Raw genomic sequence first — 17,197 nt, 5'->3', positions numbered from 1 at the left:
TGGTAGGGAACCCAAGGTCTTGAAGGCATTAGGCAAGTTCTGTAGATTATCTCACCTTTTGTTTTTGTCCTAAGGTTTCTCTGTCTGCTATATTTTCTAGAAAATAGAATTAAGGTTGAAAGGCTTGTTTAGATTCAGTAAGTGTTTTTGGGAAGATACTTTGTAGCTGATGTTGGGTGCTTCATATAGAGTTGTATGGTGGGGTTTTTATTTTTGTTGTCTTGAGGTTTTCATTTTTAATTCAGGCTGGCCTTGACCTTGTGGCTATCCTTCTGAGTGGCAAGATTAAAAATGTGCTACCACACTTGGCCTAGGGTGCTCCATTTTGTATCATAACTGGAATATGCTTTTTAAAAAAATTGTAGTAAAATATATATAAAATTTGCTAAATTAACCACTTTTAAGTGTATGTGTTCACTAGTGTTAAATATGTTCACACTGTTGTGTAACAGATCTCCGCAACTTTTTCATTTGCAACACTGAAATTTAAATCATTTCCCCTTTTCACTAGCCCATTTTTTGTTTTTACATTGTTGTGATCTAACTATATGAAGTTTTTTAGCTTTCTTGTTTTGTTTCATGAGTATTTGCCTGTATTGTTAAAAGTTGTAGAACAATCCATTCTTCTAAATATACTCTTTCCTTAGGGAGTCTAGTTTCTAGATGCTATAAGTAATAACAGCAAGAGTTGTTTTTTCTAATTTTTGACTGAGAGCTTTGCTTAGGCCCACTTTTTTTTTTTTTGTCTTTTTCGTGTTTATCGGTACCAGGGATCGAACTCACGACTGCCTGCTTGCAAGGCAGGCGCTTATGCCACTGAGCTAAATCCCACTTTTTATGAGATCAGAATCATTTTCTTCCATTGGTCTACGCACTGAGTGAATAGAGAATGTATCTATTTCTCTCAGTGACTCCTTCCTTTTCTTTTTTCTCCCCTTTCCTTCTTTCTGATTTTCATTCATCTGCTTTGTCCTGTCCTCCTTTAGGTAAGTCAAATCTCATGGATGCTATCAGCTTTGTGTTAGGTGAAAAAACCAGCAACCTTCGGGTAAAGACCTTGCGGGACCTAATCCACGGAGCTCCTGTGGGCAAGCCAGCTGCTAACCGAGCCTTTGTCAGCATGGTCTACTCTGAGGAGGGTGCTGAAGACCGAACCTTTGCCCGTGTCATTGTAGGTGGGTAAGCTTGGTTGGAAAATCTTTCCTAGTGTCCTAAGAGATGGTTAGACTCATTGTTTGGGTTGGAAGAAGGCCTGACCTTCACCAATTAATGCTTTTTCTTATAGGTGGTTCCTCTGAGTACAAGATCAACAACAAAGTGGTCCAGCTACATGAGTACAGTGAGGAATTAGAAAAGTTGGGCATTCTCATCAAAGCTCGTAACTTCCTCGTCTTCCAGGTGTGCATTTTCTTTTTGTTTTTTCTTTTTTTAGGTGTGTATTTTAAAGTGATTGGTTATCTACTTTTGTTAGCCCTTATTTCATTTCCCTGAGCCTGTTCCACCTCTTATTTCATCATATCTCCCCTAAACTAATGTAGCACTTTCCTCAGTGGGTTTCTTGATTTCAGTCTGGCCCCTTCTAGTTCATCCTCCAGCTTCATCTTGTAAGAACACACACAAATCTGTTTCTCTCCTTTCTTTAAATTATTTTAGTGACTGCTTCTTTTTACAGTGGTTCTTAAATTATAGTTCCGAGAGTGGCAGTATTTACACCACTTGGGACTATAACAAATGCATATTCTCAAGCCTCATTCTAGTCCTGTGGACTGAAGAGATTATAGGTGGGGCATAGCTGTTTGTGTTGTACCATGCTCTTCAAGTTATAATACATGCTGAAGTTTGAAAACCATTACCTTAGGATAAAAATCCAAACACCTAAACCTGTCATTCAAGAAACATTGTCATTTGGTTCTTGCCCACCTTTCTAACCTTACCTGCCGGTAACTCTCCCTCTTACCTTACATTCCAACCTAATTAAAGCATTTGCAGTTTCCTAAATTCACCTGCTATCTTTGACATGTAGGCACTTACATATTAATTTTCTTCTACATGGAATAACATTTTCTGTCTTCTTTATTTCTCTTTTTCTTTCCTTTCCCTTCCCCTTCTTCAATTTTGTCCCTTCCAGTTTTGGAGAACCTCACATATACTAAGCAAGTGCTGCATCCCAAGCCTCCATTTTTTATTTTCTTGACTAGTTTTTCTTTGTTTTCCAAACTTGTATGTCACTTTTAGAAAAGTTTCCCAGATGGACAGTCTTACCAACCTCTGACCCTTCCCCCAAGCTTCATTTATTCCTTTTTCTGCTCCTTCTGTCACTGAAGATAACATGCTGTTTTCTTTGTGTCTATCTCTTCAGTTTCCTCTGCTCCTCTAAACTCCACGTGTAATGTGGCACCAGTCAGAGAAAGTAGATCAGCAAATCTTTTCTGAATAATCAGTGACTATGGGCAGAGATAACTAAACTTGCTAGGATCTAAATGTAAGAGTGTTTTGATCTTTATTAGGGTGCTGTGGAATCTATTGCCATGAAGAACCCCAAAGAGAGGACGGCTCTGTTTGAAGAGATCAGTCGTTCTGGGGAGCTGGCCCAGGAGTATGATAAGCGAAAGAAGGAAATGGTGAAGGCAGAAGAAGACACACAATTTAATTATCATCGTAAGAAAAACATAGCAGCTGAACGCAAGGAGGCTAAACAAGAGAAGGAAGAGGTAGGTGGCAAGGTTGCTTCTTGGCTCTTAAGGGCCAGGATAGAGCCAGTGGCTTACCTGTGTTACCATTCCCATTTTCATAGGCAGACCGCTATCAGCGCCTAAAAGATGAGGTGGTGCGAGCTCAGGTACAGCTGCAGCTCTTTAAGCTTTACCATAATGAAGTGGAAATTGAGAAACTCAATAAGGAACTAGCCTCAAAGAACAAGGAGATTGAGAAGGACAAGAAGCGTATGGACAAGGTTGAAGATGAGCTAAAAGAGAAGAAGAAGGAGCTGGGCAAAATGATGCGGGAGCAACAGCAGATTGAAAAGGAGATAAAGTAAGAGTCAGACCTGGCTGGGAAACTAAGAGGCTGCACAATTCCCTGAGGGCTCTTCTGAGCCTAGTTTCTAGTGCTTGTGTTAGTTTCTCTATCTTCTTGACTTGATTTGGCCAGCGTCAGTCTAGATGCCTTGTATTTGTGACAGGTACAAGTTTTAAGTTCTCATACCCTGGGTAGGCAGGTAACCAGAAGAAGGAGAACTTGAAGAAGTGAGAGGAGGCTATGGGAGGTCCAGTCTCTTGAGTGACCACAGAGGCAATTCTAGCAGAGAAAAACTGAAATTAGATGTTTAAAAGATATATAAAAGAGATAAGGGACAACTTAATAAACACAAGTTATTTTGGGAAGTCAGTGAGGAACCTACTCTAGCACAGGGGGTAGGTTGCCTTCCGTAGTGGCTAGAATGCCAGGCTGAAGCAATAGTTTCCAGGGAATAATTGGATTGCCCCCTTTTTGAAGATTCATAGAGGCATCAGGCCCATACATAGTCTTTTAGGAGAATCCTTAAAGTTGACTGTGGGGCTCAGGTCCTGCTTTCTTTGGGTAAAACAAGTGAGACCCCACCTTTTTTCCACTGTGCTATTTGGTTGTCCTCTTCTCTGGCAAAAGGGAGAAAGACTCAGAGCTGAATCAGAAGCGGCCTCAATACATTAAAGCCAAAGAGAATACTTCCCACAAAATCAAGAAATTAGAAGCAGCCAAGAAGTCTCTGCAGAATGCTCAGAAACACTACAAGAAACGTAAAGGTGACATGGATGAGCTGGAAAAAGAAATGCTGTCAGTGGAAAAGGCTCGGCAGGAGTTCGAAGAACGAATGGAAGAGGAGAGTCAGAGTCAAGGCAGAGATTTGACCCTAGAGGAGAATCAGGTAAGCCTTGGAAGGGGTTTGTTTAGGAAAGAGATCACAGGGCTAACATGAACTGTCTTCCTTCCCTGTCCCTAACTCAGGTGAAGAAATACCACCGGTTGAAAGAAGAAGCCAGCAAGAGAGCAGCCACTTTGGCCCAGGAACTAGAGAAGTTCAATCGAGACCAGAAAGCTGACCAGGACCGTCTGGATCTGGAAGAGCGGAAGAAAGTAGAAACAGAGGTGGGCAAGAGTCGAGATTAGATCTGAGCCTGGTGATGTAGCTCAATGGGAGACAGTGAATGCCACATTCATTAAGCCCTGGTTTAATCCCCAGCATCAAAAAAACTAGAGATGATGTTTCCTAGAAAATGAAATGATTGTCTGTTGAGTACTTACCACATGCTAGACATTGTGCTTTCTCATTTAATTCTTCATTTATGACTACTTTTATATGGCTAGTATTATCCCTACTTTCCACATAAGGAATCTATAGCAAAGAGAAGTGATTTGCCTAAGGTCATATAATTACTCAGCAGTAGAAATGTAAACCTAGCAGTAGGATGTTAACCTAGCTCTAAAGCTCATACTCTTGCCAACTATATTTCACTTACTGCCTTTCTTTCCTTTTTTTTTTTTTTGGTCTCTGATCCTGGCCTCCTCTGTGTCTGCCATTTTACTAGCCATGTGAACTTGGCCAAGTCACTTCACCTCCCTGAGCCTCATCTGTCAAATGGGGGTTTATAAACACCCATCTCGCAGGGTCATTGTGAGGTTTCATGCAGTAATATATGTACAGTGCTGAACACACACAGTAGGTACTCAATAAATCTAAGCTTTCCTGGCTCCAGCTCCATTTCCTCTTTTTTCTGCCTGCCCTGGCTCCTGCACCTTCTGTTCAGGGAGGAGGCTACCTCTCCTGGGGAGCCTCTGGCTACCCTGCCTCTTGGCCTGTGTCCCTGCCCCTTTTTTGGGCAGAGATTGAGTCAGCCTGGGTAAATTTAGCCTCTGGCTGGGCAGGACTATCTCATATCCATGACGACAGTAGAAAGTTGTTATATATCTCCAAAAGCCTACAGTGTTCTAGGCATTTTACTAAGTTGTGCTTTTTAAATACTTAAGTGAGCCAGGGATATAGCTCAATGGCAAGCACCTGCCTGGCAAATACAAGGTTCTAAGTTCAATCCCCAGTGAAAAACAAAAACAAAAAAAAAGACAGTCATCTGTTGGTGGCATTAATATTAATAGCTACCTTTTATTTAGTACTTAATATATATTCTGGGAAGTGGAAATTACATTTTACAAATGAGAAAACAGATTTAGAAAGACTTAGGAAGTTTTATTTTACCTTAATTTGAGCTTTTCTGTCTAGTGAGGAAGCCCGGGCTGTGTACAGTACTTACGTTCTGAAGCCCTGCGAGTTGTCTGTCAGCAGACCAAACTGGAAACTACCTGTGTGTCTGCTCTTTAGGAGGCCTTCTGCATTAGTGACAGATTATCTTGGTCTTTTGAGCTCTTGTGGGACCAGGGGCATGAGGCAGTGTAAGCCAGTGTCCCAAGATCTTAGAGTTAACTGGATCATTCCCTGGTTATGGAATATATTTGTTACCTAGGCCAAGATCAAGCAAAAGCTGCGGGAGATTGAAGAGAATCAGAAGCGGATTGAAAAGCTGGAGGAATATATCACCACTAGCAAGTATGTGATTCTTCATCCTTTCCCCTGTTTTCTATGCCTGTTTTACCACACTTGTTTTGTCTCCCTTCAAGCAGGACTGCCAGAGTCTCTTAACCAGGAATTCAGTATTGTCTCTCACAGTATCTCCTTATTCTGTGTTCTCCTTTCATAGGCAGTCCCTAGAAGAGCAGAAGAAGCTAGAGGGAGAGCTGACAGAGGAGGTGGAGATGGCCAAGCGGCGGATCGATGAGATCAATAAGGAACTGAACCAGGTGATGGAGCAGTTGGGGGATGCCCGCATTGATCGCCAGGAGAGTAGCCGCCAGCAGCGAAAGGCAGAGATAATGGAAAGCATCAAGCGTCTTTACCCCGGCTCTGTGGTAAGTCTGGAGAGTGGACTTTTCCTAAGCCGTTTCTTGCACTCAGTATCAGATTTTCAGTGCTACCCTGTGAGGAGGACAGAGTTACTCACACTCATTCCCCAGATTCTGAGTTTCCAAGTCCCTAAGTATTATCTCTATATTACCCTGTCCTTAGGTTCAGCTTAATGTAGTTCCGCACATATTTCCTGGTCACTTCTCTAAGCACTACTAGGGAGATAAGTATGAGTTAGTGTCAGTCTCTGCATTTGTTAATTCTTAGGGAATTCTTGGTTTTCGGGGATGGAAGAATAAAACTTATAGGACATTTATTTTATTGGCTATTTATGAGAATTTGAGATAAATATATATAAGATATTTAGCATAGTTCTAGGGTGGCAGTAGTCTATGAAATGGTAAAAGTGAGATGTACAAAGATAATTTTGGATTCAGATATGACTGCCTGAAGTTTTTGCTTAGGAGCCAGAACAGACTCTTCCTCAATAGCATGAAGACTGTGTTCCTCTGTGAGACAGGAAGAAACCACAGTGCTTCTCCTATTCTCATATAACCAGTATATATATTTTGAAATTTTTTATTATTTTGAAGGTAGTAAAATACAACAGAACAAGATGGAACAAAGCCAATTAAGACAGTGTAGTGAAAATGGTACAGAAATTCACAGCAGGTTACTGGGATAACAGTAATACATACCATAGTATATCTTGTTATCCTCACAATAGTTGTTCTTTCAGTCAGCTATAGCAAAATAAAATGAAATACAGAACATTATAGAAATTATCAAAACAGAATATTGAATAGACAAATACCATTAATCAGGATAAAGTAAAACAGTGGTAAAAATATTTGCCTTCAAAGAGATGGTAGAAGGAACCCCTGCCCCTTATTTACTATATTGCATATGGTCAACCTCCCAAGAGATGCTCAGATCTCTGACTCCCATTTGCTAATGGGGGGTGGGGTTGTGTTTGATACTTACCCCGTGTGCTGGTAGGCTCACTACCGCTTAGCAGAGAGGTGAGCTGGTTGCTTGGTTTCCCAGCGCCCTAAGATCAACATGGTGCGGATCTCAGGAGTCACTGGTGGTTCACCCCTTGGGGCGGCCACAGATTGCCACACTACAGCTGCTTCCCAGGGGGGTGAGCTGGTTGCTTGGTTTCCCAGCGCCCTAAGTTCCAACATGGCACAGATCTCAGAAGTCACTGGTGGTTCTTCCCCTGGGGCAGCTGCAGCCTGCCACACCACTGCCCCTTACCAGGGAAGCAAGCTGCTTGCTTGGTTTCCCAGGGTCCTAAGTTCCAACATGGTGTGGATCTCAGGAGTTTGCTGGTCGTTCTCCCTCGGGGGTGGCCACATCCTGCTATACCACAGCCACTTACCAGGGAGGCGAGCTGGTTGCTTCCATATAACCAATATAGCACTTAGCTATTGATATCAGATGTATGGGGATTTTTCCCCACTTACCAAGTGATTCTCTGGTAAACACAATCTAGATGTCCTATAACTCAATTTAATTCTGGCATTGTCTATCTGGAGGTAGCATCAGATACCACAGGTTAAAGGCTCAGGCCTATAAGACTGCCTCTACGTCAGATGCCAGTTGAGTCCTCAGGTTGTAACCTGTGGTTCTGACTGACTTGCGATAAATTGGTTTCTCATAATCCCCTCCCTGGCTTTGATTAATTTGCTTGAGTGGCTTACAGAACTCAGGGAATCACTTATATTTACCCATTTATTGTGAAGGATACAGATGGATAGCCTGATGGGACTGCTGTATAGTGTGAGATATAGAAGGAGCATGGAGTTTCTATGCCTGTTGCGCATATACCACCCTCCAGGTACCTTATCTTCTTCATCTGTCTGAAGCCTCCCAAATGCAGAGCTTTTGGATTTTTATAGAGGTTTCAATATGTGGACGTTACTGATAAAATCATTGACCACTGTTGGTCAACTTAACCTTCAGTTCTTCTTTTCTCCTGATCAGTTGGAGGTGGGGATGAGGTGGCACTGAACATACCAACCTTCCAATCTTGCCTTGATCTTTGACTAGCTCCTATCCTAAAGCTTAGCTACCTAGGAGTGACCAGTGGTCAGTCAACTTATTGTTGTCAACTCATTTTTTGGAACTATGAATCAGAAACTGGAAATGAAAACTAAATATTTATTTCACAATATCAGAGTCGATTCCTGGTCTTCATACATATCATAACAATCATATAAGTCAAAATATATTGGCATAGCCTGGTGTGGTGGCAAACACCTGTAATCCCAGCACTTGAGAGTCTGAAGCAGGACGATCACCATGAGTTTGAGGCCTGCCTGAATTACACAGTAAGACCCTGTCTCAAAGGGAGAAAATATATAGCGTGTTATTAGAATCTCATTCATTCATTCATTGGTAATTAATATCATCAATTATATCACATGAAAATGTCTTTTTGGCTACTCAGATTTATAGGCTTAAATTCAGTCTTGTCAGATCCCAAAAGACAAGGATAGTCTTGGAAAAACCTATAGGTTTATTGTTTTTGTATTTTATATAATTGAGTCAAGAGACAGTGTCATCTCTTGCTCTTAGTCTCTTTCAAAATGTTGAGGTAATACTGGTTTTCTCACATTGTGTGACCCATTTATTTATTCCTTTAGCCTCCTTCTGTTACCCAAACTTTTCCATCTTAGGAGGGAACATTAGGATTGGCCACTGTGCTAGTCTAGATTATAGGCAGCAATAGAAGTCTTGCAAGTGCTTTGCTTCAGTCCATTTCCATTCATAAAGGGTAGGGTTACATAGTTGCAGAATTAGTGGGCCAGTTTGATCATTAGGCAGTATAGTTATATTCATTTCTCCTAATACAGATTTTAGCTTGCTTTTCTTTCCGAGCTGGTAATTGAGATTCATGAATCAAGTCCCAAAAGCCTCTTGTTTTCATTTTGCCTTCCTCCTTTACTCAGTATGGCCGCCTCATTGACCTCTGCCAGCCCACGCAAAAGAAGTATCAGATTGCTGTGACCAAGGTTTTGGGCAAGAACATGGATGCCATTATTGTAGACTCAGAGAAGACAGGACGGGATTGCATTCAGTATATCAAGGAGCAGCGTGGGGAGCCTGAGACCTTTTTGCCTCTTGACTACCTGGAGGTGAGGCTTGTAGGGATGGGGTTAGGGTTGAGTTTGACGGCCCCTCACATTAGCTTTTCTTCCACTTACTGAGCTGCTCACCTACAGGTAAAACCTACAGATGAGAAACTTCGGGAGCTGAAGGGGGCCAAGCTAGTGATTGATGTGATTCGCTATGAGCCACCTCACATTAAAAAAGCTCTGCAGTATGCTTGTGGCAATGCCCTTGTCTGTGATAACGTGGAAGATGCTCGCCGCATCGCCTTTGGAGGGCATCAGCGTCACAAGGTGTGGATTCCTTTGCTTAGATTGAAACTAGGCAGGCTTAGTACTGGAGATCCCTCTGTTCAACTTCTCCCCTCTTCCTGCTATGTATAGACAGTGGCACTGGACGGGACCCTGTTCCAGAAGTCAGGAGTCATCTCTGGTGGAGCCAGTGACTTGAAGGCCAAAGCACGGCGCTGGGATGAAAAAGCAGTAGACAAGTTGAAAGAGAAAAAGGAGCGGTTGACAGAAGAACTAAAAGTAAGCCATAGGCCCTGCTGGTCCCTAGCAGCAGGGGCCCTGAACCAGCTTGGCCACCTTCTTACCACTGAACTCTTCTTTTTTGTCCCCTTCAGGAGCAGGTGAAGGCCAAAAGGAAAGAGGCAGAACTGCGTCAGGTGCAGTCTCAAGCCCATGGACTACAGATGCGGCTCAAATACTCACAGAGTGACCTAGAACAGACCAAGACAAGACATCTGGCACTGAATCTCCAGGTGGGTCCTGGCATTGAGCCCTGTCCTCTAGAGCCATCCTCACATTCCTAGTGTAGGTGTTTTTGTGAGTGGGGAACACTCACACTCTTCATTCCACCCTCTTCTAGCAAACCAAGCAGAGACTAGGATTTCATAGCCAGGGTTTCAGGTCTTAGCTTAGCCATGAGTATTATAATAGGAAAGTTACTTTAACCTCTTAGTTTCACTTTTCTCACCTTTATCTATAAGAATAGAATTAGCCAGATGTGGTGGCACATACTTGTAGCCCCAGCTGAGGCAGGAGACTTGCTGCCAGTTTGGGGCCATTCTAGGCTACATAGTAAGTTCAAGGTCAGCCTGAATTACTTAGCAAGACCCTGTGTGCCCCCTGCCACAAAAAAGTGTCATTAATATCTACTTTATAGAGCCAGGCGTGGTGGCTCATGCCTGTAATCCCAGCACTCGGGAGGCTGAGGTGGGAGGATCCTTGCGATTTCGAGACCAGCCTGGACTACAGAGTGAGCTCAAGGCCAGCCTGAACTGCATAGCGAAACCCCGTCTCAAAAAAGACAAAAAAAAAAATTCTACTTTATAGTGTCATTGCAAAATGGAATGAATTAATATCTAAAGATTCTTAGAGTAGTAGATGCTCAGTAAGTATAAGCTGGCATTATTAGCATAATTCACTAAAATATTTTAACTTCTAGAAGTAAACGGAAAGTGAACTTCAGGTGTTTTAATTCCTAAAGGTAGAAATACTCTTATAAGTATATTAAATGATGTTTTTGATTATGAGATACTTCCCCAGTTTACTCTGATTTTGTTGTCTATAGTGTGTATATATGGTTTGTGTATATATAATTTTACTTTTTTCCTTTAAAAAGCCTAGATTTTCAAACCTGTCTGGTCCCAGCTGTTATAGATAAGGGGTTCCAGACCTATGACTAATGATGTTTCTTTGCACTAAGCTCTGTGGATTGAAGCTGGCTGACCAGAAGTCCAGAGAGGTGTCCAAGGCTCCAGTCACATGGTTCCAGTGAGAGATAGTGGAGAACTGACTAGGGCAGTGGTCATAAGTTCCGTTTTCTCAGTGTGCGGAGAGATAGCTTTTCCTGACTATGGGGTCAGTGTAGTCAGTGTAACTCTCTTCTACCATGGAGCGTCATCTGCCATGGACTGTCATTGCTTGTCTTTTAACCCATTGCCTATAGGAAAAGTCCAAGCTGGAGAGTGAGTTGGCCAACTTCGGACCACGAATTAATGATATCAAGCGAATCATCCAAAGCCGAGAGAGGGAAATGAAAGACTTAAAGGAGAAGATGAATCAGGTTGGTAGGGTGTGAGCCATGTCAGCATGTGTATCAGGACAGAAGCAGGACTCTGACCAAGAGGACCTCTTCATTCCCGTTAGGTGGAGGATGAGGTGTTTGAAGAGTTTTGCCGGGAGATTGGTGTACGCAATATCCGAGAATTTGAAGAAGAAAAGGTGAAGCGGCAAAATGAAATTGCAAAGAAGCGGTAGGTAGAAGTATTGAAGATACTGAGATGCCCTTGAACCTCCATCTAGCTTGAGATCTTTGAAAGTCAGATGCAGTCATAAGACAGGGACCAGCTCATAGAATCACAGTAATTTATTATAGGTAGAGAAGTCAGTAAGGTGGAAGGCAGGATGCCATAGAATAGTGGGTAAGAGTGCCATTTAAACTTTGTTTACATAGATTACAAGCCCCACTCCACAACTCATCTTGGGCAGTGACTTGACTTCTCTAAACCAGTTTCCATAAATTGAGATGATAATGTTACCTGTCTCTTGACATTGTTGAGAGGAGCAGATGAAATAATCCTTTTGAAATATTTAACACAGTATTTAGCACCTATTAAGAACAATAAACATTCCTATGTTATCATCCTGATGTGTATATGTGGCGGGAGAGTTCTAGTTTGAGCTAGTTTGAGGAACAGCAAGAGCAAAACAAGCTTCTCTTTTCTTCCTCACGTTAGTTTAGTCATTCAGTGTTTCTTGAATGTCTACTTTGTGCCAGGGTGTCCTGTGCTAGTATTGGAGGGGGCCAGGTAAGATGGGGAAGATGACAGTTACTGTTGAAGGAGGTCATGCCTGATGTCAGTAAACAGTTTGTCTTGCCCTTCACCCACACAATAATTATTATCATTGCTCTCCAGCCACAAGCCAGGATCACAGGATATAGAATTGAATCAGAGGCTTTATCTTTTCTTACAGAATATATGGAGTGCTTGAGGAAACAGGCAGATCAATAATTTCAAAACTGTGATTGATGTTGTAGCTGAGATAAATACAAAATACATAGGACATTTTTTTTACTTTATTAATATTAAGAAAAATATGGAACGCTTCATGAATTTGCGTGTCATCCTTGCGCAGGGGCCATGCTAATCTATACATAGGACATTTTTTTTGTGTGTGTGTTTTTTTTTGTCTTTTTCATTTTTATCGGTACCAGGGATCGAACTCATGACCGCCTGCTTGCAAGGCAGGTGCTTATGCCACTGAGCTAAATCCCCAGCCCCAGGACATTTTTAAGCAGCTGCAATTCATAAGGAAAAATAAAAATACAACACCAAGAAAGAGACTTAGAAAATTGGATAGAGTAAGTAGTTGGCATTTCATGGAAAGAGAAGCTCAAGTGGTTGACAGCTATAGAAATTGATGTTCAATCTCCTAATCAGAGAAATGCAAATTAAAAATAGTAGTATTTGGTGAAATAAGTCTATATGTGTCCTCTTTAGTATGTGAAACTTTGTTCCAGATAGTCTTACTACATACATAGACACATTTGGAGTTAGGTATCTTGGCATAACCTGTGTTCATGGAATGTTGGTGGCAATTTAAATGGCCATCACTGGAGGAAAGTATAAGTTAAATGTGATAAATATACAGACTGGAAAAGTGGAGCATTTCAAGGCAAGAATCAATTTATACATAATTACATGGAGAAGTCATGAACAGTATTAACTGAAAAAGTAAGAAGAATGAAAGGTAATGGGGCTGGGGATTTAACTCAGCAGCATAAGTGCCTGCCTTGCAAGCGTGTGGTCGTGAGTTCGAGTCCCAGTACTGATTAAAAAAAAAAGTAATGGGATAGAAATCAGGGATTGAAATAGAGGAAATAAGGGAAAGATCTTGCATATACAGTGATGATAAGTGTGTTACGTGCTGTGGGGTTTATCTAAACTATGTAACTGAAGTTCTAAAAGGGAGAAATCCAAGAAAATGTAATAGAAACTAAAAGCCTGCGTTGAATCATCAGGACAGGATTTACAGAACAAGCAGTGATGAACTGGACTCTTAAGAGTGAGTGAAATTTAGCCAGCCAAGCAGCTATAGAAGAAGGGAGGTCCAGACAATGAGAACAGCATGGTTGGAGGTGTGAAAGTGTATGCCTTGTTCTGGATACTAAGTAGTTTTGAATGTCTGAAGCATAAAAACAGGATCAGGAAGAAGGCAGGGGTGGTGGAGAGGTCAGCAGGGGCCAGATCACACAGAGCTTTGTGAGTCATACTTAGGAGATTGGACTTAAAATTGCATAGCTCAAAATTACAGAGTTAATTACATTCCATTTGGATTATAGTGACTACAATAATAGGCTTAAGCTGCTAGCATGACATCTGGCTACTTCTGTCACTCCATATTGTGGATAGGAGGGGCAGTTGGGAGTTAATCCTGCCTGGCTTGCTAGTATCTGTGTGCTGGGTTACATGTGCTGAAGTTCTGAAGAGAAAGGGGAATGGGTAATAGGAATCTTAAGTATTTTATCCTCTGTTCTTACTCCAAACTCAACCCCTTAAGAGATTCTAGAATCTTCAGAAAGAGCTTTGGGATAATGGTCAGAGTCAAAGCATCTAGGCATAAGATGAGTTGAATGCAGCTAGTATACTTGGCAATGATGATAACTAAAAAGTATTGAGCAGTTACTGTGTGTCAGGCATGATTTTAAGGATTTTTTACACATTAACTCATTAAGAAAATCTAATAACTAACTTTGAGGTAAGTTATATCATTTCCACAAATGAATCTAGGGCAAGGAGAATATAATGTAATTAACTTGCTGGAGATCACACTACTAGTAAGTGGCAGGGTTGAAAAACCAGCCCTCTCAACTATAATATATTGAAATAATGATATAAAGGGGAAAGCCTGGGTTTTTATGTTAGTGTTGGGTTCAAAACTTATATGTGCTAATTACTAGCTGTATGGCATTGGCAAGGCCTTTTATCTCTGCCTGTTTCCTTTGTAAAATTTGGATAATGATGACTACTTGAAAAACTGTTGATTTGAAGTTTAGAGGTAATGTATATAAAGTACATAGAAGCTTAATAAATAAGAGTGAACTATAGCTGATGAGTTGAGTTCAGATGGATTTTTTTTGTGCCCACTAGGAACTTGGGGATGTTCTGTAGTCTCCAATTCTTAAAGGGATAAATAGGGTTTATCTCAGTCTCCTGTGCCTTTAACCATGTTCAGGGTACTAGGTGGAGGAACTTAGTTCTTCAGCTTCCAGAATCTGTTTTATGTAAATATGAATGGATGGGGCTGGGGATTTAGCTCAGTGGCTTAAGTGCTTGCCTTGCAAGCAGGCAGTCGTGAGTTCAATCCCTGGTACCGACAAAAAAGGAAAAAGACAAAAAAAAATTGGAATGGATGCACTGATGGCAACTGAAATTTAGAAGTAACTGGAAGCTCTGAGCCCTGCAACTAGTTTTCCTTTTTCTTCACAGTTTGGAGTTTGAGAATCAGAAGACTCGCTTGGGCATCCAGTTGGATTTTGAGAAGAACCAACTGAAGGAGGACCAGGATAAAGTACATATGTGGGAGCAGACAGTGAAAAAGGATGAAAATGAGATAGAAAAGCTCAAGAAGGTATGAAAAGAGAAAATTGAAAGACAGAAAGAAAAATTGGAATAGATGTGAGAAACAGAAAATTTCCAGAATTTGTAACACTCATTTAAGTCAATAAGAAAAACACCAAGACCAAACTAGAGGGAGTAAGTGGCACAAGCAATTCAATAGATTCAAATAGCCCATAAACACATGTAAATAATTTAGCTTTATCAGATATCAGAGAAATGCAAATGAAGGCAACAATTGAGTATAATACTTTTACTATTACATTACCAGAGATTTAAAAACAAACAATGCTCAATACCCATGGTGGTGCAGAAGACCACTATTCTTTAGCAGTGTGCCACCATCCATCAAAAGTCTTTAGTGTGCCTTTATACCCTGTAACAAAGTAATACCTCAAAAGATAACCAGAATTCTGGTAAAACTTTGTGCAAGCAGGTTGATGTTTATTACAAGCACTCTTGGTAGTTCCAGACTGGATACTACTCAGTTCCCCTGGGCAAGTGGGAATTTAGCAAATTGTACTATAGTCATGTACTTGTGTAATGTAGTGGTCTTCAACCTTAGTAGTACACAGATGGTTTTTATTGTTGGTTTCATTTTTGGGGGGATGAGGTATCCCTGTGTAGTTCAGGCTGGCCTTAAACTCACAATGTGGCCTAAGCTGGCCTCAAACTTGCAGTGATCCTCTTGCCTCAACCTCTAGAATGCTGGAATTACAGGTATGTGTCATCATCCCCAGCAGGTACATAAGCTCTTAAATTTTTGCTGTTTGGGTTTTTTGTTTGGTTTGGCTTGATTTTTTTTGAGATAGGATCTGTCTGTGTAGTTCAGGCTGGCTTTGAACTCACTCACTGATGTAATCCAGGCTTGCTTTAAACTTGCTGCAATCCTCCTGGCTTAGTCTACTGAGTGCTGGGGTTGCAGGTGTACTTCGCCATGCCAGACCACAGACTTTTTTTTTTTTGTCTTTTTCATTTTTAACGGTACCAGGGATCAAACTCACGACCACCTGCTTTTAAGGCAGGTGCTTATGCCGCTGAGCTAAATCCCCAGCCCCAGACCACAGACTTTTTTAAGCAAAACTGTTCATCAAAATCTACAGTCTAGGCTTAAATCTTAAATCTTTGATATTATTTAATATATATATGTAGAGTACTTAACCGAAAGCCAAGACAAGCATAAATTAGGGGGCTGGGGATTTAGCTCAGCAGCATAAGTGCCTGCCTGGCAAGCATGGAGTCATTAGTTTGATCCCTAGTATAAAAAAAAGGAATTAAAAAAAATCCAAACATAAATTAAGTACTTACAAAATGAATAAACTTTAATTTTCAAGAAGTAATAAGTATACTTTTTAATTGATCTCAGGTACAAAGAAATCAGAGAACATCAGTTATAATTCCAGCTCCTAATCTGTTAGAACCATATGCTGAGGAACCTTGAGGAGTTAGGTTAACTGGTTATTTTCATTATTTCACATCATCCACAATACAGTGATACCTTGGGGGCTAAACTCAGTTTGTTTCAGAGTCGTGTTTGAACACTGAAAAGTTTGAGAACTGAACATATTTTTCCCAGAAGAAATAATGGAAAACCAATTAATTGGTTCTGAGGCCCAAAAGTTACACTATAAATTCATTTTTCTCACAGTTTTCCTCTTAGCTTTACTTCTGGTATCACTAACTTTCTTTAGAACTGTGATTATGTTATTTTACACAAATAAAGCACAAAAAATGTTTTAACACACACAAGCACTGTACAGGGTGTTGTATGGGTGAGAGAATGCGTAGACTTAAGTGTCTGTGGTGAGACGTGATGTGTGACTGACTTTGAGCCGGTACAGGTTCTTTCAGGTTGAATTTTCCGTTTGACTGTCTAGTAGAGTTACAAACACTGAGCAGATTGTTTTCAAATTTTGCTGTTTATATAGTAGAAAGTTCAAGTTTGGAGCCCTTCAACAACCGAAGTATTACTGCATTGGAAAAACGAGACATGGTTTTCAGGTGAAATACAAGGGTGGCAACCAAATCCAGTTTCTTATACAGTATTTTTATTAGCACTTCCACTTTGTCATCATGACCTTTCTTGGCATTTTCCTTAGTAGTCCCTTTTAGCTGATTCTGGATTTCACCCTGCCTTTGAAATCCAGCATCTTGAGCTGTTCTATGATTATGTTGCCCACAGTCACTTGTTTGTAGTAACTGTAGATGAATAGCATCACATCATCCACTGGCATAGTCTTGACATACTTAACACCCTGAAGGAGGTTTCTCAAATTTAGAGACCTACTGAGCAGTATTACTAGGATTCTTTTTTTTTTTTTTGTCTTTTTTTCATTTTTATCGGTACTGGGGATCGAACTCACGACCGCCTGCTTGCAAGGTAGGTGCTTACGCCGCTGAGCTAAATTCCCAGCCCCTATTACTAGGATTCTTAGAGGCCCACAGAAAAGATGAAGAGCAGAAAATAATGGTGTAAGAGGACACTGGCAACTACCTTTAGAGGCACAGCCTCAAGCATCCCA

General features: G+C 41.0%; 1 protein-coding gene and 1 pseudogene across 1 annotated transcript in view; one reads left to right on the top strand and one right to left on the bottom strand.

Moving 5' to 3' along the window:
* The window catches only part of Smc1a (structural maintenance of chromosomes 1A), a 45,377-nt gene that overhangs the window by 3,710 nt on the left and 24,470 nt on the right, over positions 1–17,197 (top strand). Inside the window, exons 2-16 of the mRNA XM_063245914.1 lie at positions 987–1,175; positions 1,286–1,398; positions 2,508–2,711; positions 2,795–3,033; positions 3,646–3,904; positions 3,985–4,125; positions 5,496–5,578; positions 5,730–5,937; positions 8,890–9,075; positions 9,163–9,342; positions 9,433–9,579; positions 9,675–9,812; positions 11,003–11,119; positions 11,203–11,309; positions 14,547–14,688. Of these exons, the coding sequence (XP_063101984.1) occupies positions 987–1,175; positions 1,286–1,398; positions 2,508–2,711; positions 2,795–3,033; positions 3,646–3,904; positions 3,985–4,125; positions 5,496–5,578; positions 5,730–5,937; positions 8,890–9,075; positions 9,163–9,342; positions 9,433–9,579; positions 9,675–9,812; positions 11,003–11,119; positions 11,203–11,309; positions 14,547–14,688 (2,453 nt within the window). The remainder of the gene's footprint in view (positions 1–986; positions 1,176–1,285; positions 1,399–2,507; positions 2,712–2,794; positions 3,034–3,645; positions 3,905–3,984; positions 4,126–5,495; positions 5,579–5,729; positions 5,938–8,889; positions 9,076–9,162; positions 9,343–9,432; positions 9,580–9,674; positions 9,813–11,002; positions 11,120–11,202; positions 11,310–14,546; positions 14,689–17,197) is intronic.
* Positions 12,148–12,208, bottom strand: LOC111754298 (U6 spliceosomal RNA; annotated as a pseudogene).

The sequence above is a fragment of the Cavia porcellus genome, unplaced genomic scaffold (genome assembly GCF_034190915.1).
Source record: "Cavia porcellus strain 051 isolate PalLab524CR breed Dunkin Hartley unplaced genomic scaffold, mCavPor4.1 scaffold_3, whole genome shotgun sequence".
NCBI lineage: Eukaryota > Metazoa > Chordata > Mammalia > Rodentia > Caviidae > Cavia > Cavia porcellus.
Note: the sequence above shows the minus strand (reverse complement) of the source record. Positions and strands in the feature narration are given on the sequence as shown.